This window comes from Eucalyptus grandis, chromosome 3 (assembly GCF_016545825.1).
Source record: "Eucalyptus grandis isolate ANBG69807.140 chromosome 3, ASM1654582v1, whole genome shotgun sequence".
Classification (NCBI taxonomy): Eukaryota; Viridiplantae; Streptophyta; class Magnoliopsida; order Myrtales; family Myrtaceae; genus Eucalyptus; species Eucalyptus grandis.
Window position 1 is genome coordinate 38554825 of NC_052614.1, and position 27446 is coordinate 38582270.

Consider the following 27446-nt stretch of genomic DNA (forward strand, 5'->3'; position numbering starts at 1 on the left):
GATAAAGATAAAGATAATAAAAGTATAAAAAATTAAAAGAAACAAAAAATTTTAAGAATCCTACCAAATGCATTTCTATCTTGAGAATATAGATTTTGGACAATTATCAAGCACATTCTTTTTCTCATAAATTGTTCATGGAAATATAATAATAAAAAATCATTTCTGATAAAAAATTGTTCTCAAGAAAACGCGCCCTTAATGTAATAAGCATCGTGCATTACTTAATTCATTTGACCCATATGAATAACCTACTATAACTAGAATCTTACTAAGATATGTTATAAGTTTGGTAAGAAATTAATAAAATTTAGTTACCATTTTTCAATTGTCATAAAAAAGTTCTATTTTTTTTTTTTTTAGTGCGGCTTAGTTGGATGGAAACCGGTTTCCATCTTTTACGCAATTTGATTTTTTGATTTTTGATTTTTTTCTTATTAGAAGCTTAAATTGACAGATAAAACCGTAAAGGGGCCCCACGCAATCAATTTTCATTAATATGATGAAAGAAAATAAATTAGATATTAAAATATAAATAATTATAAGTAAAAAATATATTATCACATACTAAAAAAATTGTTAATATCATTATATAGATATATTAAATTTAAAAGATGAAGACACACTTGAAATATTGGTTTTGCAACTAATAAAAAAATCATTGTGCAATGAATTGGCTTCTTAGTCCTTTCGCTAAAATCAAATTGCTCTAAAATAACTCTCCAACGACCTAAAAATAAGACAAATGATATCTATTACACATAAAACAAATGAAGTAAAGAAAAAACAAAATAAGAATATGAATTAGTAGAAAAAAATTACCCCATTTATCAAAATCTCGTAGGTGAAGATGTGTTGGGACTTAAAATATCACAAAATCAATCTTAGGATCACACGAGTCAAAACTAAGCCAAAAAAATTATTTTTAATTGATTTTTATACAGATTTTACCCAATATAACTTCCACGTTTGGTTACTTAAGAAAATTCACATGACCAAGAGACACTTGACCCTATATCATTTTATATAAATAAAAAGTCAATTTATAGCAAGGTATTTTATTTCAAATAAAATAATAACATGTACCAATAATGATTAAAAACCCTCGATTCTTTATTGATTGCAAATCAAATTTCAGGAATAGTTATAGTGACTCTATCTTATCTAAATTACCAATTGTTTGAAAATCAATGAAATTCTTTGTACCCTCATCCTAGCAGATTGTATATCTTAATTCAATTGGTAGATGCTATGACATAAATTTGCAAATAATTCTACATAATTATTGTAAAATAATTTGGAAATACCGTACCATGTGATCTAAAATCACAGGAAAGTCAATACTAGTTAAGTGATCGGGATTGTTCTCTTCTACAAGAAAGTTCATGTGCATTAATTTAGCAAACTACTATCAAGCTTATAACATATATAAGAGGAAATTACGTCGTGTCGACTAGAATTACTATTGAAAAAGTTCTAAAGCTTCAAAGTATATAGTTTAATACAGACAATAATGACAATGTGTCTTCCTCGCGACAATGGTCTTGTCACACCTTCGACCACTAATGGCCTCATCGCGGCCTTTGGAGGCAGATTCGACTAATGCCTTAATGTGCCGGATGGCGATCTCGAGGGTTTCTTCGGTCATGTTTGCAAAGCACACTCAGAACCATCTCGGCTCGCTGCAGTGGCACAGTGACCCCGGCGAGATGTTTAGCTTTGCCGTCGTACATGATCTTCTCCCACAACTCCATTTTCGCTTCGAACGTGCTTGATATCAACAGGTGTCTCATATTGACCTAAGAGAATAGCCATGCATTACTCTTGAGGCAGCTTATGCCCGCGTTCTGGAGGCATAAGAAAACATAAAAATCATAAGAAAAAAAAGAAAAAAAAAGAAGGAAATATTGGGTAAAAGATGAAACCGGTTGAAAAAGCCAATTGGTTTCCATCCAAGATATGCAGATTGATAGGGTGACAGTTAGCTCAGCTTTTATTTATTTATTATGTTTTTCAACATAAAAATTCAAATTTTTAATTTTCAACACTTGTTCAAATTACCCTACAGATCCTAAGTTTTTCAGCAGACTGACCAATCTATTTTTTTGCAGACAATATAGATACTCATAAAAAGCTAAAATAGAAATTTCCTTTCATGAAAAAATCACGCTGTACTATTCTATTCCCTTTTTTGGTCGAAACTGTACTATTCTATTCCCTAAAAGGTAAACAAAATTGTAATCTTCCGAGGTGTCGCTGACCGAAGGGCATGGGTTACGTCCACTTTCTGTCAGTGACTGTCCGACAGGCAAATATGATAGATTATAAGTGCACATGGGTACAGATAATGCGTTTGCTTCGTATCAGACAAATAATTTTAAAAATATTTTGATAAAGTAAATTTATTTATATCACTTAAGAAAAGAACCAACAAAAAAATAATTTAATTATTTACGAAAATACTTAGATATAAATTGTCATCCATAGGGAAGATATTTTTGTTGACCAATTATTTCAAGAGACATAATTGATCATATTTTGGATGATATTTTTTAAATTATTCATTTTTTGCAAAGATTCTATTTGTTTCATGAAAAATATATATTTTGGAAATCATCTTTCTCTTCCTAAGAATAAATTATTCTATTCTTGAAATAATTAATAAAAGAAATTTTTTTTTATTATCGATAACAATTTAATCTAAATAATTTTGTAAATGAAGAAAATATTTTTCGTTTATTCATGTTTATAAGCACTATACCAATCTTTTTTAAGAAAATGGTTAATATCATGAAAAAAAATCTCAAACTGATACATTTCTAACAAATTTACTCCAAAGTAATTTTGACTACTAAAAACCTAACACCTTTACAATTCATTAATTTTCATTAAATTATATTAATATTATGAAAAATCGTAAACTGGTACACTTATAACTAATAGAGGGTCAAATCTAAATTGATACATGTGTTTTGATAGTAAAATTTAACAAAAACTAACCAATAGTGAATATGTTATTAATGTATCGGTTTGGAATTTTTTTATGGTCAAAAGATCAGTTTAAGGTAAATTTATCACCGATGTACTAATTTGGGATTTTTTATGGTATTTACCTTAAGAAAAAATCTTTTAAATCGTCAATTTTTTTTGCGAATAAATCTGCTCTGGTATGTGAGAACATTATGGGTCATTTTCTTCGTAACCTAAGTCTTTTCGAATGGTACGTTAGAAAGTTCGATGACATGGGGATGCATATGGGGTCAACGTGCGGCGTGATCTTTTTAGTCATTCATTGCACCAGAAAAATGTTGGTAGCTGGGGCAGCTAACTTTCTCGTCTCCCCGGCCGTATTTATCGGCGGATATTGTCCGGGGAAAGCAAACCCGGGATTGACAAAAGGGTGTCACAACTTCGACAGCTTGAGTGCGACATTTCGGCGTCTGAACAAGTGAAAATAACGCAATGACCCGGGACGCTGCAGCGGCGGCCGGGGGAAGAAGCCACGGTCCGTCCGCCGCCGCCGAAAGAGGCCGAGGCGTGAGCAGCGCCCTCGTGATGCTCTGTTCCTACGCTCTTCTTCTGCTGGTGTTCGCCGGCGCCCCTGCCACCTCCGTCAACGTTGTCAAGAACCTGCCGGGCTACGACGGCGATCTTCCATTCTATCTCGAAACCGGGTGAGTGTCTCTCTCTCTCTCTCTCTCCCTTCTTTTCTTCTCGTTTTCAAGGAGGACGTGGGGGCCTTGGTTCTTTCTTTTTGAGGCGTGGAACCCTGCCGACAAGCATTAGATGCCTGGATTTTGTTAGCGAGTGTACGGACACCTTGTTGAGAAAATTTTGTACTTTTCAATGTCGTCCATCCATTTTCTGTCTTATACTCGATCAATACTCTAGAAATCGAAATATTTCCACTCCACTATATGTGACGAGTGCCTTGACGAGACCCCCTTTATACTGAGGTTAATGATACAACAAAAAAATTCAAACTAGTACGTAAGTAACAAATTTATTTGAAATTAATTTTTTGACAACAAAAAACTTTAAATTGATATACTTGTGATCAATTTATCTTCTCTTAATTTTTTTTTTAAAATTTTACAGTCAAATTGTCAAATTGGATATACGTATTGATTTAAGGTTTTATCCTCCGTTTATACCAAGCATACCGATTTGTAGTATTTTTTCATATTAATCTAATTTAATGAAAAAAATAAATGATAAATTTATCACAATCATATCACTTTAAAGAGTTTTGATGATAAAAAAAAAGTTTAAAGTAGATTTATCACGTACGTTTTCGTGACATTAACCTCTAAATATATTTGAAAAGCACGCGAAACAAGGTGACGAGAAGTGTGCCGCACTAAACACTATGTCAGAAATGACAAAGCCGACCTGGTTTTCCATTTTGTGCTCTTGTCATAATTATTTAGCAGTAGACATTGATTGACTGACGATGATACTTAATTTTTTAATGTTGTCGTTGTCGTTGGTGTCGTGTGAAGGTACATAGGCGTAGGAGAATCCAACGAGTCCCAACTGTTCTACTACTTCGTGGAGTCGCAGCGGACGCCGTCCCAGGACCCGCTCATGCTTTGGCTCACCGGAGGTCCCGGCTGCTCCGTCCTCTCCGCTTTCCTCTACGAAGGCGGTAATCCCCGATCGCCCCGATCTCGTCGTTCTTTTCATCAGTAGCTTTTAAGATGACTTGAAAAGATTTCACCATGAAGTTACATCGATCGCATTGAGATGTACTGAGATTGGATTTCGTGATTGATGATGGGTCACAAGCACGGATATCGCTCACATGTAAACTTAACGAAATACGGGTGATGTCCGTGCTTATGAGCCACCGATCGGAATACTGGTCAATGGGCCGATCGAAACTATAGCCAGTGTATACTTGATGAAAACTCTAGTGAACTTGATTAATGGGCCGGGCCGGGCCCAAATGCCCTCTGTTTGGGCTGGCCAATGATTAAAAAAAAAGTTTCAATACTAAAAGATTATCAGGGCCGGGCGGGCCCAATTAGGTGCCCGCCGGGATCCGAAGAAGGAAATTGCTTGCTCAGATCAGCCCTAATCCACGCTTCTAGTGGCATCGGCTCGAGCAGGTCCGGAGGGTCGTGAGGACTATTATAATCAAGTCTACTCTAACACGAAATGATTGAGCAGGTCCGCTGGCCTTTACTTACGAGGGATACAATGGGAGCATACCATCGCTTCATCAGAATCCGTACGCATGGACACAGGTTCCTCATCTTCTTTTCCCTCCCAAACGATTTTTCATCGATTTCTTCGAGAACATTGGTTCAGTTCGGACATCGTCCGGTGAATTGCTGCCGCCGTTCTTACGCGGCGACATCGACCCCTGCAGGGCCTCAACATGTTATTCGTCGATGCGCCGATAGGGACTGGGTTCTCCTACTCCACGACCGCCGAAAACTACTACACAGATGACTTCAAATCTTCGAACGAGACCTATGAATTCCTGCAGAAGGTAATGTGCACGTCCCCGACAATGTCGATTTGTCTCCAAAAGTGTTGAAAAGTCCTAAGCGTGAATCGAGCTGCGGCGTATCGGTCGGGCTAGAGGGACGGCCGGGTGGCCGGAAAAGATACCAGCTCCGGAACTGATGCGCGTTTGTTGTTTGTTCTTGTCATTCTCAAAACTCTTATGCAGTTCTTGCTCAGTCATCCTCAATTTATTGAGAACATGCTCTACATCGGCGGGGACTCGTACTCGGGCATACCTCTTCCGATCATCGTCCAGAAGATATTCGACGGTAATTTCTTGCCCCTCAAGTTACTTCATTCGTCTCGAACTTACCGACTTCTCCGTCTTGAATTTAAGTTCGGGTCGATTTTAGCCGACTTCGTTTCTGATTCTTCTGCAGGAAACTTGCTTGGAGAGGAGCCATTCATGAATCTCAAAGTAAATGTCTATTGCCCTACCTTTCTCTTCGAGCTTATATACTTCGAACTAGGCAAAAATTCGCTTCTGCACTTATCGAAATATTAGATTGAAGGCGAGAAAGAACCTCTGGTATCGTCTGATAAATAAGATCTGGAGTGAGATTGTTTGTGATGAGCAATTCCTGCATTACTTTGGATGTTTATAATTGACAAGGTGAATTGGGTTTTCTGGACAGGGGTATGTGCTTGGGAACCCGAAGACGGACGATTTCATCGACGACAACTCGAGGATTCCATTTGCTCACCGAGTGGCGCTCATATCAGATGAACTCTACGCCGTGAGTCTCTCGCCTCGTCGTCTCGTCCTTTTATCGAAAGCCTCGGTGCACACATTAGTACCTGCTGAAATAGTATCTTTAGTTCAGTATAGTCAGATGGAAGCCATAGTTGCGTATCCTGAAATCGTAGTTTTCTGTGAAATCAGGACGCCATGGAATCTTGCGGAGGAAATTACGTCGATGTGAGCGCTAACAACACAGAATGTTTGGAGGACATCGAGGAGATCGATGCGGTGAGACGAGACATTCCGTAACTAGATCTTCATCACGAGTCGGACGAATTGTCATATGAACTCCTAACTCCACTGTGACTAACCACGGACCTGTTTCTGCAAAATCCTTCAGTTGCTCCTGCAAATAAACCTCATGCAAATCCTGGAGCCTAATTGTCAAACCGCGTATTCGAGACCGGTCGAGGCAAATCGAGGATACAGAAGGGTTCTTGAAGATGACTACGAAGGCTTTCTCGCCGCGCAGCCTAATCCCGCGCTTTGGTGTCGGGTATTAACTCTCTCTCGCTCTCTCTAGATATGTGTTATCGTTCATTGTCTATGTTGATTGACTATACAGCATGTATGCACTTCAGGAGTACAACTATGTACTGTCCGGCGTATGGGCCAACAACGAGGATGTCCGAGCTGCCCTTGGAATTCGAGAGGTACGGAGATACTAAACCTCGACTCCACCTTACATGTTCGCTACTTCGACGTCTGCCGACGTCGCTGATGAACCGGTGACATTCTTTCGACAGGGCACAAAGGGTGTTTGGAAGAGATGCAACAGCAGTCTAGCATACACGAAGACGGTCTCGAGCAGCGTCCCTTATCACCAAAATCTCAGCAACACGAACCTTCGAGCCCTTATCTACAGGTGAGAGCGAGATCTCGCCACTTCGCGCGTGCATGTGTACATAGATCGTTCGCAAACATAGAGATATTAGAGATGAACCTTCGTGTTTCGAAGTTCTGAACGACGTAAAGACTAGTCGAAAGCTTAGGATTCTGACCCGAAAGGTATGTTAGAAACGGAAAATGTAAGAAACCTTAAGGACCGGGACTCGACAAGCTGTATCGAGGAATCAATCGCCGAGAAGAAAAATCATTTTCCAGCTCCCGACGCTACCGGAGATGATACAGAATCAGCCTGATACTCAACGAACTTTTGCACCTACTGAGAGCTCTGGTTAAGGAAAGAGACTTGAAATGCTGTCATACTACATTGCTATGTCATCTTTGCTTCTCAGATCTTACTCATGTTCAACAGACATATCAGAACTGAAAAAGACTGTATATCGTGCGGCGGCGAAAATTGAAACGGGGCTCGGAAATTCGACTATCTTAATTCGTAGAGAATCCTAACACTGCTTCCTTCGGGGGCTATTCATTTCGCAGCGGTGACCACGACATGTCCGTCACCTACCTGGGCACGCACTTCTGGATTTTCTCTCTCAATCTGACTCTGTCGACCGCATGGCGGGAGTGGTACGTCAATGGCCAAGTCGCCGGGTAAGCCCCTCTCTTTCTTCGCCTGTCTTAAAAGTCTCCCGTTCTGCGGCGGTGCTGCACAGCTCCGGATTTTACTAACCAGAAGGCCATGATGTTCTTCTTCTGAGCAGGTATACTGAAGAGTTCACCAGTAACCAGTTCACTTTGGATTTCGCCACTGTGAAGGTAACCGAACCATGTTCCGATCAGCATTCAAGTGCTCGGTCGTTGGTTGACGGTCGACGGTTCTGTAATTGCACGAGTTGTTATTAACATTGGAAATCTTGCGTTGCAGGGCGGCGGTCATGTTGCGCCGGAGTACAAGCCGAGGGAATGCTACGAGATGCTGGACCGGTGGCTTGCTTATTGGTACCTGTGATCTGAAGGGGTCGAGCCGACATTTTCCGGGGCGAATCTGGCCGGCTATGAGGAGAAACTATGACGAGGTCCGGTCGCCGGACTTTAGGAAGTGTTTCGGGGATGCCTCGAGAGGGCAATGCTCATGTGTCGTTAGTTTTTTTTTTTTTTTGGTCGGAAGAGCTGGCATTCATTGAAGAGAAATGAGATTGCCATCAGAACTCACAATAAAAACTTCTCATTGATGATCAGAAGTTTCTTTGTATCGAAGTGCAAATGAGATGATGCTTCTTATTAGGGCGGGGACTGCCCTCGTACAAGTACTCTGTCGGTAGCCGGCACGTCGGTAAAGTTACCTTTGATTGTCCGGATGTAGATTATGGTAGGATAGAAGGATAGAATAGATAAAGAATGAGGCAATTTATTATATACTGGCGAAGTTTGTAATTAAATGTTGAAAAGAATAACTCAAACATTTCAAACATTTTAAAAAATCACTTACAAAGCCAATAAAATAAAATAGATAAATAGCAAATAAAAAATCGAGAGGATTTATGAGGGTAGAACACCGCAAAGCCACCACCATCGCGGTGGCCGCCTCCGTCACGTTGTCTCGAGTGTCGAGTGATCATGGCAAATAAAAGAGCATGTCAACGGAGGCTGCCAAAGACAGCCACCGCGAGAGTGGTCTCATCCCGATAGCTCGAGTGGCCGGCCGCCCCGATAGAGCCAGAAAGAAGAAATGAAGGGAGAGAGACTTGAGGATGGAGATCGCGAAATCTCAGGTGACCACTGTGGTCGCCGTAGATGTGTGACCATCGCCTCGACGGGGTAGCTCAAGTGGTTCGATCCCTGTGCCGCGATCATTGAGGAGGCCAACGGTAGCTATCGCCACCACTTTGCTAGTGCAATCTTGCGACGAATAAGTTATTTAAGAATTTATGAGGACATATTTCGGCTTTACTTAAATTGAGTGGGGTTGAGTATCGTTTCAAAATAGATTAAAGAACATAAACTAGTTCAATTCCAAGTTTTAGAATATGCAAGTTAAGTTTCAACTCCAGTTCAAGCTCTTTAGGACAATCTTTTAGAGAAAACTACTATACCCTTTAATTAGAACTTAGAGACACTTAGATAGAACACCAGGATGGTAACATTTTTAACTATCCGAGCTGCATTTGTCAGATGATCTTTTTAGGCTGGAGAAAAAGAAGAGGTTTAGAAAGTCATAGAGAATTTCACAAAACACTCATTTTACTCGAGGGACTCTGTCCAATACATTACATCCTCTCACCCTTTATAGGCATTAAGAGGTTACACAAACAAATAAAGACCAAGCTCACGGGTCCGGGAACAAATAAAAGGCTTCTGAAAATCTCGATAGAGAATTATTCACACGGTATGAATAGTGACAGTGAATAGTAACTTTCATAGCCTATTGCTATAGTAAAAAAAAAAGTGAATAGTAACTTGCTACAGTGAAATTGTACGGACAACGACACTTCAGCGGTCTCGTCCATCACGAGTATTGTAGTCATAGTTTGAGTCATTTGAGCTGTGCACAGTTGCCAGAATATGTTCATCGTATTTCTGTTCAAGTGCTTTAAGTTCTTATGGTGAAAGGATTTGGTAGGTATGTTTCCAAACTCGAAACAAGTCCTTATGTTTTTCTTATTTTATATCTTTGCGCATTTTATGGTATCCAATTGTGTGTAATCTGAAAATCACTAATTTGAATGTGACGGTGTTTATTAAAGATGAAGATTCATTGTTATTTGATCAAGAGTATGTATGAAATCTGAATAGACGGTGGGGTCAGTTCTAGATTTTTAGATATACAAAATAGGTTTCTGGTTCTAAAATTTAGTGAACATATTCCGACGGTCAGGTTCCATATTTCAATCGAAACCAGAATCGACCGTAGGAAATTAAAAAAACCCTAGAGGAGAGCAAGAAATGAACACCTCTCCACCGTCCTAAAACCCCCGGCTGCCCCCACCTCCTCCCTCACCATCCATCCCTTCCATGGGCGACCGCGAGCGAGCTCGCGATTGGGACCGCGACCGGGACCGGCGGCGGGACAAGGACGGCGACCGCGACCTCCGCGACCGGGGCCGCGACCGAGACCGAGACCGGGACCGCCGCGGCAAGCGGTCGCGCACGCCCGACCACGCCGCCCGCCCCCGTCACGGCCGCTCCCCCGACAGGTACCGGTCCCGCACCCCGGAGGACCGGGCCCACCGCCGCCACCGCAACCGGGGCAGCCCCTCGCCGGAGCACGAGCACGCGAGGAAGCGCCACCGCCGCGACTCGCCGCCGCTCCCGCCCCGCCCCCGCCCCCGCCGAGAGGGGCGACAGGGACCGGGAGAGGGCGGTGTCGGACTTCCTCGACGGGATCGCGAAGGAGCAGCAGAGCAAGAAGGAGAAGGACGTCGGGGGAGCGGGGGGAGAGGAGGCGGGGGCCGCGGAGGACGATGAGATCGAGATAATGAAGAAGCTGGGGATTCCGGTCGGGTTCGATTCGACGAAGGGGAAGCCGGTGGCGGGGGCGGACGTGAGTGGCATCAGGCCGGTGACGAAGCGGCAGCCGAGGCAGTACATGAACAGGAGGGGAGGGTTCAATCGGCCGTTGCCGGCGGAAAGGAACAGATAGCTCCGATTTGGAACAATTCAAGGTGCGCACTTTCTCCTCCGTGGTTGGGTTTGAGCATCTGGGTCTTTTGCTAGATGCATATATCCAATAGTCTCTTTCATTTTGTGATGCTTTGTTCTGTTAGAGACTCAGATACCTGAAGAAAGCTACAAAAGTTTGTGTTTATTTTGGCTAGTCTTTTGTTATTTGACATCAGATAAATTGAGGGAAATTGACTGATCAAGAGGACAGCTCCTTTCTTGTATTTCAAATTGATCCTACTTAGAAGGGACTTAAAAGGAACACTGGAATGTGTCTGGTTGGGAAGATCTGGTTTGTGGCATAGGAAGTCTCTATTGTTGAAAATTGTTCAGGTTGTCTTGCTGCTCTTTGGCTTCATCATGGTTGCAGTCATTTCGTTTCGTCAGGACGTTGATGTTGGTTAGTTCGAGCCCTGAAATGCAGCTGCCCAGACTGTGTTTCACAATTTATGTCCTGTGGCTTCATACCGTTGGAGTTTGTGTCTTCCGAAGAGACTCCTTAGTCTGTATATAGAGATCGTAGTTTTCTCATTAACCACTTGTTTAAACTTGAGTTAGTCAATCAGCATTTGTTGATGTGTGTTTATCGCCAGTTTTCATACTTACCGGAATGCTTGGTTTGGTCGTAAGTTTGAATCACATGTTAATGACTGACTTCATGTTTTCTCCTTAGAAAATGTGCCTTTTGACTTAAACTCTTCATATGATGCATAACTCAGTGCCAAAACCTTTGTAATGATTAAGGAATGCCCAAGGACTTCAAAGTCCTGAATCCCCTTTTTAAAATGTCATCCGTGCATCATTTCTTTATTCTGGAAACCAATTAAACCTGGTCAGTCCAGGTTCAATTAGGTTTTGAACACTCAAGGTTCAACAGTCTGAAACTGGACAGGACCATGCTTAACCAGTTGAACTGCTTGTTCTTGAAACACTGAGAAAAACCAAGATGAATTTGCTTTTCCCCCATGTGCTGCATATTGTTGAATGGAGAGCTCATGTTCCCCAAGTCATGTTATTTTAGAGGACATATTCCTACTGCAATTATGATTACTCGCTTATCATTTTTTCTGGAGGTAAAAGAAAGAAGCTTATTGACCTAGACACTTCACCAAGTTAGGCAGTAGTGTCTTGCACAACATATTGGCAGTCAAGAGTGCAAAATTTTATTTTAATGTACTTTTTGTCTTCCAGTGTATTGCTGCATAGGGCTATTCCTGCATACTCAGGATCAATGACAATAATAGTGAGATGGTGAGATAGTTGAATGCAGGGCCATGTTCGACTCCAGCAATAACAACTATTTTTGCATAATGTGAAAATTCAAGCATAAGAAACATGTTTCTTGTGTGTTTAGATGGATAGATAGTTAGATCTGTTACTTATAATTGGTATCTCAGATATGATCGAGAAAGCTTCATCCTTGATCAATACTAAAAAGATGGCGATGGTGGTTTAAGTGCGTGACCGTGGAATGGAAAGTCTTAACATGTCCACATCGAATCTTTAATATGCTGTCAAAATTTATTTTCTCCATAAGTAAAGGACTATTAATAGAGTTATACAATGTCAGAACAAGAACAAAGGACAAGCTAACCAAAAAAGGAAAAACTTAAGAAGCACCAGATGAGGTGCAATAAGAGCAACATGGTAGTGTGCAGTAAAAAATACAAGAACTTCTACGGTGCTCTTGATGCAAACTACTTTTTGTCAATCTTTCAAAATTTGGAAATGCTATTTCAGTATTCTCAGGGAGGGAACTGTGTTATCTCAGGTCAATTCTGAAGGACTATTCATGCTTAGAATTTGTCGCCAGCAAGGTACTCAAAAGCCTTAAAGTTTACATGCTTCAAATTCAGCAGGGAGGATGAACTTTCATTTTCAGCATTTTGTACCTGATCTTGAAATGTGGTTCTAGTTATGTTGACCTCAGCAGTTGGCTAATCTCTCCTGCTTTGCTAAGAAACGACGGATGGTGATTTGTCTTGACCAGAGAATGAGGCGCGGTTGAGACCATCTGATTGTTTCTGAGGGATGTACCCCCAGAAATTATCTGAACCAAAGTTGCAGGGCAGCAAGGGAAAACACTTTCATAGAGTTAAATCTGGTGATTTGTCATGGAAGTTGAATATTGTACTTAGCAGGTTTTTCCTGAGGTAATTGGATAATCTATCCTGCGACTGTTCTACTGCATCATGCACCTAGCGAACCAGGAGCTGTGCTAGAGGCGCTAGAACTTCTTATCAAAATTTCTTTACATTGCTTCTGTGATGAATCTTGATTTCTTTTAGAAACTAGTAGGGTATCCGTGCTTTTGATGATCGTAACTCGTTTCAACGTTCTCTTTGGCATTTTTCCTGTTCAGCGCATCTCGTCCCATCTTCATTCGCTTGTTCTCTTCCCTGAAAGGATTAGGTTCTCAGATTACGTAAGATTGCCCCTAAAACTGTATTATTTCTAAATATGAGGAAATTCAACGCATTGACTCTTTCTCGTACTTCACCTTTAATGCTTTTAGCCGCCATCGTTTTCTGTCTCTTTAGTTATTGCAATGAATAGGCACTTTCTTGAAATAGAAGAGAGTTTTACATTGAGTACCCATGAATTATCCACATCGGAATGTAACGAAAGAAAACAGAAAAGCAAAATAAAAGGCCTTACCATAAAAAAAAATAGTTCTTTTTCCCTGGAAGAATTTAGTACAAGGCTGTTCAATTTTTGCTGATCTGATTCCAAGCCTTCAAAATTCCTCATGTTCTTGGTGTTCTCGATTCCTCCATGCCATTTCCATTAAGATTCATCTCCGTCCCATTGTTTAGCATAACCCCAGGCGATTCCATCTTTGTTCGAACCCTAGTCCGAATAGCGAAAGACATCTGACAGTGAACGACAAGACGATGATCAACTGGCTGGCCAGAATTTTAGGACTCGCAGCACCGATGTGATGGCGGTTGTTATGGAGTGTGTATATGTGCACGTGTGCTTGATTGCTTTATCTATCTTTGAAGAACTTTGGACCGGCATATCGTGCTCGGCCTTGTCCATCGTCGAATCCGATTGTATCGATCAGTCCTCGTCTTATATAATTCGTCTCTTTGCCGTTGTGTTTATTGGTGAATTTCGTGTTGTAGGCTTTGGGACTTAGACAGGGTGCTTTGATGGAGCCACCAATATCTCTGCTGTTTGATTCAGCGCCGAGTAAAAATGATGTTTCCTACGGTGCCTTGATCAATGGCTAGTGTGAAATGAATTGGGTCGCTTTCGATTAGCATAGATGAGAATGACATTGGGTGCTCACTTGAGCTAGGCACTGCATTGTTCCCAAAGTAATCGCAGCAAATTACTCAATCCATCGAAAAAAAGGAGAATTCATTTCTCATCAGAAATTTTACAAACTGAAAAACTAACTACTAACTACATGGGATCTTCTACTTCTACTTTGCTACGACATAGCGGACACGAATTATTCCTCTCGAGCCACTTGACGATGCACCTCCTATGAAATAAATGCGAACACGGTATCTCCATCACTTTGTCTTCCCCATCTAGTTTCTCTAAACAAATAGAACAACATCCGTTGGAGTCTCGAACGGAGTAGCTCTTCTGCTCGAGCTTTCCAATGGTGCTTCTGGAGACACCTCGCGTGACTTGGTCGGGATCCGACTCGTATCCTCCGATTGAGGCTTCCTCGGTGTCTTCCATTTCGACTTCATCTCGGATGGCCAATGCCAAATTTATGTTCACGTCAAACCCTCCATGGCCATTACCCAATGCCCGAAACGTCGTACACAGAATAATTCTTGTAATATCAGCCCGAAAGCTGTGATGAACACCCAAAATATCAAGAACTCTCTCCAAGTGCATTTCGCAAAGGGATTGCCATGATAAGATGCAAAGTGGCATCTCAAGCGACTGACTCAACTCCGACAGTGTAGTGTCTTGGAAACTTGTCGGCACTCCCGGTTGATCAACGAAGACTAGCGAATGGTGCCACTTGACCGAGAAGTTGAAGACAGCGGTCGGTAGGCCAGAAGAATCAGAATTTCTTGGCTTCAGCCTCAAACTATATCCGCAATAGACCGTCTCCTCCATGCCGTTGCTACCAAGAGTGGACTGAACAGGATTTCACGTGTAATGTTGAAACCCAATCACGAGAAAACCCTGGAAGTTTTTGTGGATGTATATCGAGAAATAGACGGAAAAAGAAGCTCAAGAAAAAGAGATTCCGAGAATTGAACGAACCAAAAACAACGGGAACTTCCCTCCTGCGAAGTGCGAACGCAGCAATCTGCCTCGAAACCAAGAATCGATGAAATCTGGGGTTTGTGCAGAATAGGAAATTCTAATTCTCTCTGGAGATGATAAACAATGGAACACAATGTAGCCAGGTTCGGGGGTCTTATTATATAGCCGTTAGTTTTCTGGTCTGAACTTTCCTGTTTTGTAAACATGCGCTGAAAATTGAAAGGACCGTGCTGTGGACGTGCCTCGATAAGGAAACTAATCAAATTCTATTTTTTCTTTTCTAAACTAATGATTTTCTGTGAAACCAAACAAGGAAACAGAGATGATGGCCACGTTCGGAAGCCAATTCGACGCCGCCGCCGCCGCCGCTTTCTCTTTAGGCATTTTGGGAAGATGAATGTTCGTCCATCCCTCTCTGATTGATTCAATTCCTCGGGGCTGTGCTAATCAACGCTCGCGAGTTGTTTCCTTTTGAGTGTCGTGGTGCGGACGGAATGGAGAGTTAGGTTTTTTGAAGAACCAAAATCAATGAAATTCTAATCACATGTATGCGTGAGTCGCATTGTAATTTCTGTCGTCAAGGGTTAATAAATGCAGGGTGAAATTCTGCTTGGTGGTATTTTTGGTGGATGTTGAAAATTTAGCATGATTCAGCTTTGGGAATTCAGATTAGTCAATTTATTCCCATTTAATACGCTAAGAGTAGCATCAGTGCGAGATTGGCAGTATGGATTCGTCGATGCATATGCAGATCACATCGCATAGTTCAAGAAAAGCTTTCTGCTTCTCTGATAAATGGATCTCATACATACATACGTACATACATACATACATACATACATACATACAGACATACATGAGCCTGGCGTATCCATTATGATTGGCTATCTAAAATGTTGGCATAAAGCAGAAAACAGATCCTGAATTAGTCTTTTCAAAATTACACATTGACAGATGGTTTTTTTCGCTGTCCTGTGTTTCTTAATATGTTTTTTTTTTTAGATTGATTGGTTAATAATATCGAGCTACATGATTAATTGAATGTATGCCACTACCTATATTTACTGAGGATGAGGCTTTCTTTCAACTGGTACCGGGAAAGTATCGTCTTCCTTGCTTGTACCTTGGATTTTGATTGGATGACTCTCATCTGGAGCGATCCTGGAGATTTTTACAAAGCGAGAGTCTGTCAGAAAGGCTGCTTGCTTTATTTCATCGCTTGCTCTTTAAAAGACAAATTCATTTAGCACGCATGATTGATTCCTGTAGAACTGGTCGTGGCATGGTTCTGCTGCAATTTTTTTCCATAAAGTGCAACATTATGAACTTAAGATGTTGGGAAATTGTCGCACTGATGTATCAGTAAGTGTTTAACGCAATTTTACCACTTGTGTGACCCTTTTTTTTTTTGTTAGCGGCTTTGCTTTAAAAACAGGGATGGGATGTATGTCCAGGATCACAGACACTCGAAGAGCTTTAAACGCAAAACACATGTCAATGTTTTCTTTATTAGGTACTGATGATATAGGCTCTCTCTCTCTCTCTCTCTCAAAGTTGCTGATATCTGCCTCTCTGCACAAAAAGTGCAGGTTTTGTCTGTTGAAAGGAGAACCAAGCAACATCTTGCCATGGGTAAAGAGGAGGTGTATGCCTAGTTGCCCAGATTGAGAAATAGTGAAACTCTATTCTCTCGGTAAGAGCTGAAATTTAAATGAAACTCAAGATTGCAGCTGCTTCCGTTCATTTTTTAAGGATCTGTTGGTGTGGATCCTGAGGTTTTGATGGCAAGGGACCCCAATCACGACGCGTTGCTCAAGCAACTTGCTCAGGCAGTTGAGAACGGGGAGAAAGTGCTGGTTGAGATGTCTCACATTCTCGCTGTGGAAGTAAAGTTACGTGCCAGTAGTATTTTAATTTGGAAGAGGCCTGCACCAGTCTTGAGGCAAGTTATGCCAATGAAGCTGAGATTGTCTTCACTACCCTGTCAAGCAGTGGTAGAATTATTCTCTCGCGTTTCTCATTGTTTCGACATGGTAGTCATTGATGAGGCAGTGCAGCCAAGTCAGGTGGCAGTACTTCCTTCCTGTCCTCTTTGTGCTGCTCGATGTTTCTGGTTGTGGATTTACAGCAGCTTCCTGCCACTGTTATCAGCAAAGCAGCTAGGACTCTGTAATATAGCAGGAGACTTTTTGAGAGATTTCAGCAAGCTGGATGCGCAACAATGTTGTTGCCTGTTCAGTATAGGATGCATTCACAAATCAATAATGTCCCTTCCAGATACTTTTACCAAGAATGCCTAATCGATAGTGAGACTCTGGTAAAGTTACCTGATTAAATATATGACAGGATCCATTGCTTAGAATTTATGATATTACGTATGGGATTCCCATTGAGGTAGTTCTGCCTCTTACTGCAAGAATCACAGTTTCTCAGTATATATGAGCATCTAAGGAATGGTTTCATCTGCCCTGTTGTATCCCATTCTCTCTATGGCCAACTCCCTGTACTGTTTTTTTTTTTTTTTTTTTTTTTTGAACGACTCCCTGTACTGTTCACTTGTCACTTATGTGGACAGATTTTGATTGTTTTAGCGTCTCTCACTCTTATTAGGTAATGGGAAACGTTGATCTTTGATTCAGTCTGATGACTGGGCTGTGCCGAGTGCTGATGCCAAAGCCAAAAGTTGTTACTTGGACATGGATTCTGTCCCCAAAGAGTTCTCGACTCCTAAAGGACCAACTCTTGTCTCCCCTGCCAGTTAAGACTCCTTTAAACTCGAGGGGGTTGAGGTCAAGTGGGTCGAGGCATAGATTGACAGACAATCACACAGAGCCGAGGTCAGCGGTGGCACCAGAAGACGACGAGGACTTGCCAGCATCTTTAATCCCTGCTGGTTCTTGGTATGAAAAACTCATTGCTAATTATTGTTTTATTTGTGTTTTTCCAACCTTCTAGGCTTTTCTTCAGCATACAAGGGTTCTAGCCCCGTGGGTGGGGTTGCAACTTCCACAAATTGTACTCCTTTTTGTATTTTTAATATTTTGGTCATACAAATTGTACTCCAGGAGACTGCTTATCTTGGCTTATAAACAAATCTGGAAATAATTGTCGGACAAAAATCCCCTTTCGTTGTTTAAATCAGAGGAAAATTTGAGTTTTTAAGGCTTTTGAAAGTGAATTTCTTTGACAAATATAGTGAATTAGTTTAACGTGCACCAGAAACTACATCAAGTGGCAAGATATTTGCACTATAAGATAGATTCAAGAATGAAGATAATTTAATGTGGCCCCTATACATGATAAAAGAGCAAAATGCTCAACAAGAGTGTAACGTTAATTTCTTAACCAGAGATTGCTCTTATTAGTGAGGAAAGTGATTATTCATCTAGGAAATGTTAAATAACATGCCATGCATGTTGCGTTTCAACCAAACACCTTTGCCTTAAATGGAAATTTTTGGCCTTTTAAGCCACCTGTGGAGAATTCACTGGAAGCTGTTGATCAGGTGGTGACAGATCCAAAAATATCCTGGCAATAGGGCGCACAGAGAAGCAGCAGAGTTCCTCTGAAACATTGTAGAAGAGAGATAGATTACTAACTGTTCATCCTCTCTGCAATTTGATCTTTGCCTCACTCAAGCTTCACCTTGTGTTCGGTTTATTCAAAACATGGACCCTCTTGCCTTAGGGGGACGAAGCTCTGATGGCCGGCAGTGCTGCTCGAGTGAGCTAAAAATGGACAGAATCAGGACTCCATTGAACTACTTATGTTTGATAATTCAAAATTTCTTAGGAGAGATCTAGTCACAGAGAGGATGGGAAGTCCTCAGCAACCCCACCTTGCTAATGAAGCCTTGCTGCAACAAATCTGGCCAGTCTGCCCCCTCGTTATCTCTTTGCTAAGAGCCAGGTATCAGGCCTCCTGTGGGGACAAGATAGCTATGCAAACTTACTGGCATTGGACTTTAAGGTAAGAACGTCGTGTTCTTAAGTAGTTTTCTGATAATCACATCACGGGGATGGCAGAGTTTTTGCAAGTGTTAGAGAAAAAAAAAATAGGAAGGCACTCATCAGAAGTGGGCATGAAGACAAATTTTATGCTGACTAAAATTTTTGAGTTAGTTAGATTTTTCTCAAAGAAGTGTTTGGCTCTGGTTGCTGCTCGGGCTCTCAGAGTCTCTCGGGGCATACAAGAGGATGGTGGACACAATTCTCCATAAGTGCCCTTTCTCTTTAGTTGCACTGAAGCTTCTTATTTGTATGAAAGGTGTAGAAAAAAGAAGGAAAAACTTGTGTACTTGGATGGAATGCTTTGCTCTTTCTCAAGGGGAAGAGAAACATATCTGCAATGGGGGATGCCTCAGCAAGGTCTGGGAGGGCTTTGAGTTGTATATAGTCTATAACTTCCCATTTATTTTGCTGGGGCATCTCCATGAACTTGGCGCTTCAGGAGGATCCGGGGAAGATCAAGAAGAAGCTGATGGATGGTGACCTTGGGCACTTGTTCCGGCTCCTGCTTCCGTGGAGCTCTGCATAAAGAACCAAATGATCCAGTGGATGGGTGAGCAAATGTAAAGGTGGGTTGTGAGCAGGGAAGGGATGGATGTTGCCGGTGAGGGACGCGAACATATGGGCACCAAGCACCGACTCGTGTTCCACAACTGGACGTTGCTGAGGATCTACATGCTGAATGGGAATTGGAACAAGTTGTTCGTCAAGGGACGAGGGTTGGAGATCGGTGATGAGATCAGGATGTTGTGGGACTCAATCACGAGCTAGTTCTGTTGTAGGATCCTTTGCGAGGTTGCTTGTGGCGCAAGCCATGCGGCAGCTTGAGTCTTTATAGGAAGGTTATCACGTTAAGGTAAAAAACGAGAGCACAATTAGAGCTTGAGAGTTTCTTTTATTCTTCCCACGAAGTGTTAAATGTTCTTTTTCGATTCGAATGCATATGAGTCATCGCTTTTGAGAAGATGCAATTGTTTCGCTTTTTATTGTGTTTGTTGATTAGCTAACCGTGAATTATTTCAGCAGGACAATGAAAAGTGCGACTTGTCAGATTTTACTTTTGTGGAATGCTAGATTCTTGCACGAAAACAGGATACAAATTGCATTAGGTACACTCCAACGCCTCAGAACTTTAAACTCTGCTAGAAACCTTATCCAAGAAAACAAGGTATCTAAAGTATTTTCTTTATAGGAATAAAGACGTGGAAGAGGGTTATCCCTTAACTAGTTGAAGTAAACAAGAACACATATTTCGACCAAACAAAAAAAAAAAAAAAAAAAACAAGAAAACATATGGCTTGAGTTTTGCTCTATGCACCAATGGACCTCGGCGACCGGATTCGGTTGAAAAATATTTGCATCGGTTTGTTAATCAGTTAAACTCTTCCTAATTTTTTTTTCAACCGCAACTGAAGTTTTCAATTTGCTAATTCAAGAAAATCATTTTCACCAGTGTGTAAAACCAAAGATCTTAAGGGATCGCACCAACTATTTGTGTTCAAATGTACCATCTAGGGGTCAGCACTAGTTCGATTGCTGGTTGGCTGTTCGCAAAATTTGAAAACATTGATAATCGGTTCGATCCTAGGCTCAAACGGGATAGCCTGAATCGGACTGATTTTTTCTTTTCTTGCCCGAAGGTTCTCTATTTTAGATGGGCATTTGAATCTGAAAGATTTAATGAAGATGGAGACCAATTTCTCCATTACATGGATGAATCTGGAAATTGTCAAGTATAATTAATTGCTTCCATTTTAAAGGGGTGCATGTCGTTTTGGAGGAGCAGCAAAAAGAAGGAAAAACGTTGGTTTCCATATGATTTAAGATGTAGACTCTATTAAAGAGCAGCCATTTTAGTGGATTGATGATGATCAATCTGTGTTTATATCCTTATAAAAAGGGTGTACAAGTGAAAGAATCACCCTTTGAAAGCAATTTAACGTCTAAGAGCATATAGAATTTCTGGCCCAATCATATCATTCAATTAGATTTAATCCTGAATTAGTATTCCTTATGTCCAATGACCAATGGGAAAACAATCTATTTTATCTTTAGAAAAGGAATAGTAGTGATGGAATTTTATTATTCTATGCAATTAGACTCTAATTCCCCATAAAATTCAATCCTTGGTTAACGGTTCTTTGAAGCCCAATCCTAATGTCTTCAACTTTTTTGATTTGTCTCTTTCTCCATTGTGGTGATATATGAAATTTTCTATTCTAATGATTCTCCTATCACTGTCAGTCTTCACTTGAAACTTGCTATATCCTGAATAAAATTGGCTGTGAACACAGCCAAAATGTATAAAGAATGATAGAGATGTAATGGAATAGGGGTGTTAAATGGGCCGTTTATCATGCTACAGACCAAAAAGCACGGTCTCTTCTTCCATTATCATGCTGCAGACTGCGAAAAAGTGGAGAGGACAAATTAATTTCCCACAGAAAGAAGGAAACCCTCGGTCCAAAAACTTGCCTTTACCCAGATCTTGGCGTCCTCCAAAGCAGGGAGTTTTGAATATCAACTTGGACGGCTCCTTTCGACCTGGTTCGCTGGAGGGCTCCATCTCCTGGGTGTGTCGAGACTTCACAGGGTGCTTACTCGACGAGTTTGCAAGCTCGATCCCAGCCTCCTTAGCTTTTCAGACCGAAACCCTGGCGTTGCTCCAAATCTTGAAGTTCTTTCTGACTCAATCTAACGAAATCTTTGAGATAGAAACGGACTGTTCACAACTGATAAGGGCGCTCCAATCCCAGGGCGCAGATCAAATTGAGTAGGAAGACCGTGTGGTTATCAAAGAGTGTCGTGATAAGCTTTCTCTCATTTCCGATATCTAAGTTGCCTTTTGCCCTAGAGAGGCCAATTTAATTGCAGATTAGGTTGCCAAAGACGAACCCTTCCTAGCAATTGATTATCTACACCTCCCTATGTACTTTTGGAATTTTTTACCTAACGAGCCCAACTTGTAGGTTCTTCATCTTTTACTTAACTACTTCAATAAAGGAATTACCGACAAAAATAATGCCATGTATAATAATAATCTCTATAATGAAATGACGAAATTATCCAATCAGTTAGTAATATCTGCATATACTGTATATCAAACGCTCGCTTTTCCCCGAAAGATGCTCAACCGTCGACCCACCACCCGGAGCAAATTCATGCCCACGCCATCATCTCCGGCCTCTCTCGCTTCCCAGTCGCCGCCGTATGAACTACGTGGCATGCGTTTTCTCTCGCATTCCCACCCACCCACCTCCATTGCCTTCGGCCACCTCCATTGCCTTCGACTTCGGTGTCGCGATGATGGGTTCCCTTGGGGAGACTTCGAACGCGGGAAGGCTGGTCTCGGTCTACGCTCGAATGTGTAGGGAAAGCATCGAGCCGGATGCCTGCACTTCCACTGCACTGGTCGGGGCATGGCGCTCGCTCTTCCTTTGCTTGGCCAACTTCGCCGCCGCGCGATGAAGTTCGGGCGAGATTGTGATGCATACGTGGTGGGTTCTCTGATAAGCATGTACCGGAGGCATTGGGCTGCGAGTGTTGCTCGCCGCCCGTTTGATCAGAGTTCAATGCGGGACGTGGTTTGCTGGACGAGCCTTATCACTGGGTATTGTAGCATCGGCCTCATGTAGGAAGCTCAAGGGCTGTTCGATTCAGTGCTAGGGAAAAGTGATGTTTCCTACAGTGCCTTGATCTCTGGCTACGTTAGGAACGAGCGGTTAAATTAAGTGGATCTCTTTAGACTAGTGTACTTAGTGCCGTGCTATTGTGCCGTGCTATTGTGGAAGCCTCTAAAGAAGGAAAATGGGTTCATAAGTACATAGATGAGAGTGGCATCGTTTATGAATTTGGGCCAGGAATGGCATTGATTTTTTCTTGTCACATGTGGGTTCGTCGGATTCGCACAAAGAAGTGTTTGACCAAATGCCTCTGAAAGATGTTGACAACTAGGAGTGCGATGATATTGGGGTTTGCTGTCAATGGTGAGAATGAAAATGGGCTGCAGTTTTTCTACGAGATGGAAAATAGGGGCCCTAAACCAAATGCTGTGACGTTTATTGGAGGTCCAATGGCCTGCAATTGGAAGTGTCTAATCAATGGAGCATGGCGCTTGTTCGGACGTATGAGCAAAGGTTATGGCATCGCTCCAACTAGTGAGCCATGCCATGGTTGACCTCTTGGATTGGGCCAGACAAATCAAAGACTGATCCATAGAAAAGTTCACTGCAGAAAGTAGCTACTGTTGTGCTTCAACTTTGGTAGATTCAACTCTGTCTTTTCCCCTTTATCTGCCAGTTAGACACCAAAGAATGATCCGTAAGAATGACTTGTTATTAAGTGGATCCTCAAGGGGTAAATTGTGCACATGAAATGTTTAGAACTTGGGCATAGTTGGGTTTGAAGGACGGTTGGACCATAGCCTAGTGATACACCTTGTGCCATTGCTGTATCGTCTCTGTACATTCTGATTGCTTCCGTCATTAATTTTGTATGTTATCATTCTTGTTTCATAATCTTGCTACATTCTCTGGAAATTCTCTGAGTTTCTACACTGGGTAACTTGGAATCCTTTTTGGTTTCTTTTCTGTAGTTTGTTGATTCTATATCTGTTTTTCATGCAGTGGTTATGCAACGTGGATAAGTCCTCTCAGGAGCCGTGGTTAAGATTGAAGCTTCTCCCTTTGTATTGGATGATAACTGGATGATTGTCGGAAATAATCGAAATCTTTTTTTCTTTTTTTCTTTTCTATCTTTTACAACTTCTAGTCCCTATTTGGCTAGCTAATAATCAACATTTGTCTCGAGTGTTTTTAGGGCATTTTTTGGCTTGTCACATAGATGCTTGGCAAGGGACGAAATGAGCAGTTTTTCAAGTTTATCCAAAAAGCATAGCCCAGTAGAGTTGATTCTGAGTTCTGCCATGCGTGCTGGATTCATTGGTGGTGTGGTGGATGACTACCCGCAGAGGTACCTATATTATTACCAGAACTTACGTCAGTGTTCAACATTGATGGAACAACAGATGTTGTGCATGTCTCTATATATATTCTGTTGGTTGGAAGTCATCTGTTTAAGTTTCCGAGAGCCGAATATGAGAGCTTTCATTCGAGGGGAAACACCCTTTTCTGTAATTATTGAAAGTTGGTTAAAAATCTTATGCTTTTGGTGTCCTGGAAAGTCGTGCGGATGGAAATGCTTTAACGTTGTACATAATTTATCAAGTAACTGAGCTCTTTTTGCATATGGGTTTCCACTCTCTTGGTGCGCTTCAGTAATATTCTCTTTCACTTATCTAAAAATAAATAAATTTCTGAGAAATATCTGCAACAATCTTATTAATTTATTTCTAATATACACGACAGCTTATATATGAGATAATCAAATGTGCGCATAATACAGTGTTAGCCGTCTTTGCCCATTTTCTTACTAATGGGTCATTGTTGCCTAGGATAACTGGCAAAACCGAGCTAATAAAGTTGCGCATATTCTATATGTCGGTTTGCGTAAGAATCTCTCTCTCTCCCCTCGCTCCCCGCTCGTTTGGTACTCTTATGTGAACATTCTTTTGTGAGTGTTCTCATGTAAATATTGACTGGGACAATTTTCTTTTCGTTTTGCTCTCTTTCCAAATGCAGGTTATGATCTCTGCCAGGTTCTGGCCATAGAATAAACAGAAACTATATATAGTCTCTATTGGGACATCACAGGTGACCTTGGTTTTTTAACAGGGTTGATATTCAGAACTGTAGCAGCGAGCGCTGCATTGAGTACCCAAAGTCAATGCAGCAAATTAGTTAATCCACTGGGGAAAAAAAGAGAATTCATTTCTTATAAGAAAATCTTACAAACTAAAATTGACTACTCTGAATCTTGTACTTGTAGTTTGCCACGACATAGTGGACACGAATTATTCCTCTCAAGCCACTTGACGACGCACCTACTGTGAAATAGGTGTGAATATGGTATCTCCATTAGTTTATATTTCCCATCCAGTTCCTCCAAACAAATAGAACATCCGTCAACTTTCCCAACAGAGTAGCTCTTCCGCTTGAGCTTTTCAATGATGCCGTTGGAGACGCCCCGCGTGACTTGGTTAGGATCTGACTCGTATCCTCCAATTGAGACTTCCTCATTGTCTTCCATTTCAACTTCACCTCTGGTGGCCATTGCCAAATTTATGTTCATGTAGAACCTTCCACGACCATTACCCAATGCCCGAAACATCATATGCAAAATAACTCTTATAATGTTAGCCCAAAAACTGTGATGAACGCTCAAAGTATCAAGGACTCTCTCTTGGTGCGTTTCACATTCTGTATTGAATTCATGAGAAGACTAGTATACCAAGTGAACGCCATCTTCAACGGGACAAAGGGAACAACCGTAACTTCATCCTTCCATCTTTAGGGAAAAGTGTTAAAAAAGTCCTAAACCTTTTTTCATTTGTGACAATTTAGTCCTAAACATTTTTTTGGTGCCAATTAAGTCCTAAACCTTTTTACATTGTGCCAATTAGGTCATTTCCAACCAATTTTGACCAGATTTTGCTAACTAGACGCCGGCCGGCTGACGTGGCTTGATCGGCACTGACGTAGTCAACTTTCGATAGTATTTTAATATTTTTGAATTTTATTTTTATTTTATTTTATTTTATTCTTTATTCTTTTTCTTTTTCCTTCTCCTCCTTCTTCCTCCAACCAATCGCCGGACCTCGGCGACCGACTAGAGGCGACAGCCGGCGAGGTTGAGGTTGACCTCGCTAACCACCTCGCCAGTGGCCACGAGGGCAGCCTCGCACTAGGCAGGGAGGCTCGCCCTCAGATCGGCAAGGGTCGAGCCTCGCCCATGGCCGGCAAGGCTCGACCCCTCCGCATTTGGCAAGGCGAGGCTCCACCCTTGCCAAATTCGGCGAGGTCGAGCCTCACCCACTTGACGCGAGGCTGCCCTTGAGGCCTAGGCAGTGAGGCTCGCCCTCGCCTGATCTGGCGAGGATCGAGCCTCGCCCATAGCTAGTGAGGGCAAGCCCCACTAGCCTAGCGCAAGGCCGCCCTCGTGGCCTGGGCAGCCTCAAGTTGGCCTTGTGCCAAGTCGGCGAAGCTCGATGTCGCCAGATTTGGCAAGGGCGAGGCTCGCCTGCCCGGTGCGAGGCCACCCTCAAGGCCTGGGTGACGAAGGTCGAGCCTCGCACATGACCAACGAGGGTGAGCCCCTGCCGACTCGACACGAGGGTTGAGCCTCGCTCATGGCCGACGAGGGTGAGCCCCTGCCAGCCCGGCACGAGGCCACCCTCACGGCCTGGGCGAGCCCTGTTGGCCTGGTGCGAGGCCGCCCTCGCGACCTGGGCAACCTCAAGCTGGCCTCACTAGATTTGGCGAGAGTGAGGTCTAGCCTCGTTGGCCATGGGCGAGGCTTGACCCTCGCTAGATCCAGCGAGGGTGAGCCTCACCACCCAACGTGAGGCCGCTCTCGCGGCCACTGGTGAGGTGGCTGGAGAGGTCGACCTCACTAACCGTCACCTCTGGCCTATCGCTAAGATCTGACGATCGGTTGGAGGAAGAAGGAAAAAAAGAAGAAGAAAAAAATTAAAAATTAAAAAATTAAAAAATTATTAAAATATTATTAAAAGTTGTCAAAATCGGTGCTAATCATGCCACGTCGCCCGACCGGTGTCCAGTTAGCAAAATCCGGCCAAAATTGGACGGAAATGACTGAATTTGCACAACATAAAAATGTTTAGGACTTAATTAGCACCAACAAAATGTTTATGACTAAATTAGCATAAATGCAAAATGTTTAAGACTTTTTTAACACTTTTCCCAATGCAAAAGGAAAAATCATGTTGAACCCCAACTCGTTCACCCTAACTGCTCTGACTCTAATCATTCAAACTGTCACCCCTTTGCATAATCTCAACCGACGGATGGGATTTGAATTGCTAACAGGTTGAGCTAGAACATCCATAGATTGTAGAGTTGCGCCGGTATGACCAGTATGACTCACGTTTGCTTGATTCGGCAACCTCATTCTTGAAGTCAAATCAATAACCAAATTGGTTAACAAAGGAGTCAAGATAGTCGGACAAATGATTAGCCATATGATTGGCCAAATCATTTTGCTGCTCTTCGAACATACTTCTCATGGTGGCCATCACCGTCTGGTTCGGGGCCAACTCTCTTCTTTGATCCTCGGACAATTCTCAGGGAATATCTTCGGCATTAATACCCATATTGACACCATCAACAGGGTCTGAAATCTGACTAGAGGTCTTGGAACGGACGTTCCTTTCTCTTACACGCTATGGGGACAAGTTATCCTCACTGGTAGAGGAGTGATTCTCCTGGTTTCTCATTTTTGCCATCAACACCTCCTAAGAATTGAACACAATTGTCCCACCAAGTGTGCCAAAAAGATGTTCGCTGGGGAAAGTT

General features: G+C 42.0%; 3 protein-coding genes across 3 annotated transcripts; 2 read left to right on the top strand and 1 right to left on the bottom strand.

Annotated features, from left to right (window-relative positions):
- Window positions 1–3367: 3367 nt before the first annotated feature.
- On the top strand, window positions 3368–8409 carry LOC104437409 (serine carboxypeptidase-like 18). Its single transcript, XM_010050350.3, has 14 exons — window positions 3368–3674; window positions 4503–4648; window positions 5173–5249; window positions 5375–5497; window positions 5681–5783; window positions 5895–5932; window positions 6150–6251; window positions 6398–6484; window positions 6597–6752; window positions 6838–6909; window positions 7003–7121; window positions 7643–7756; window positions 7867–7921; window positions 8031–8409. Exons 1-14 carry the CDS (start codon window positions 3463–3465, stop codon window positions 8112–8114), a joined length of 1488 nt encoding a protein of 495 aa, XP_010048652.1. The 5' UTR covers window positions 3368–3462; the 3' UTR covers window positions 8115–8409.
- A 1643-nt stretch (window positions 8410–10052) lies between these two features.
- On the top strand, window positions 10053–13059 carry LOC104437408 (U4/U6.U5 small nuclear ribonucleoprotein 27 kDa protein; the record flags this gene model as incomplete). Its single annotated transcript, XM_010050348.3, has 2 exons — window positions 10053–10767; window positions 12537–13059. A coding segment is annotated over one exon (693 nt), but the record flags the coding sequence as incomplete, so codon positions are not given.
- A 1117-nt stretch (window positions 13060–14176) lies between these two features.
- On the bottom strand, window positions 14177–14854 carry LOC104439627 (RING finger protein 141-like). Its single transcript, XM_010052664.2, has one exon. The coding sequence runs from the start codon at window positions 14852–14854 to the stop codon at window positions 14177–14179; it is 678 nt and encodes a 225-aa protein (XP_010050966.2).
- Window positions 14855–27446: the final 12592 nt, after the last annotated feature.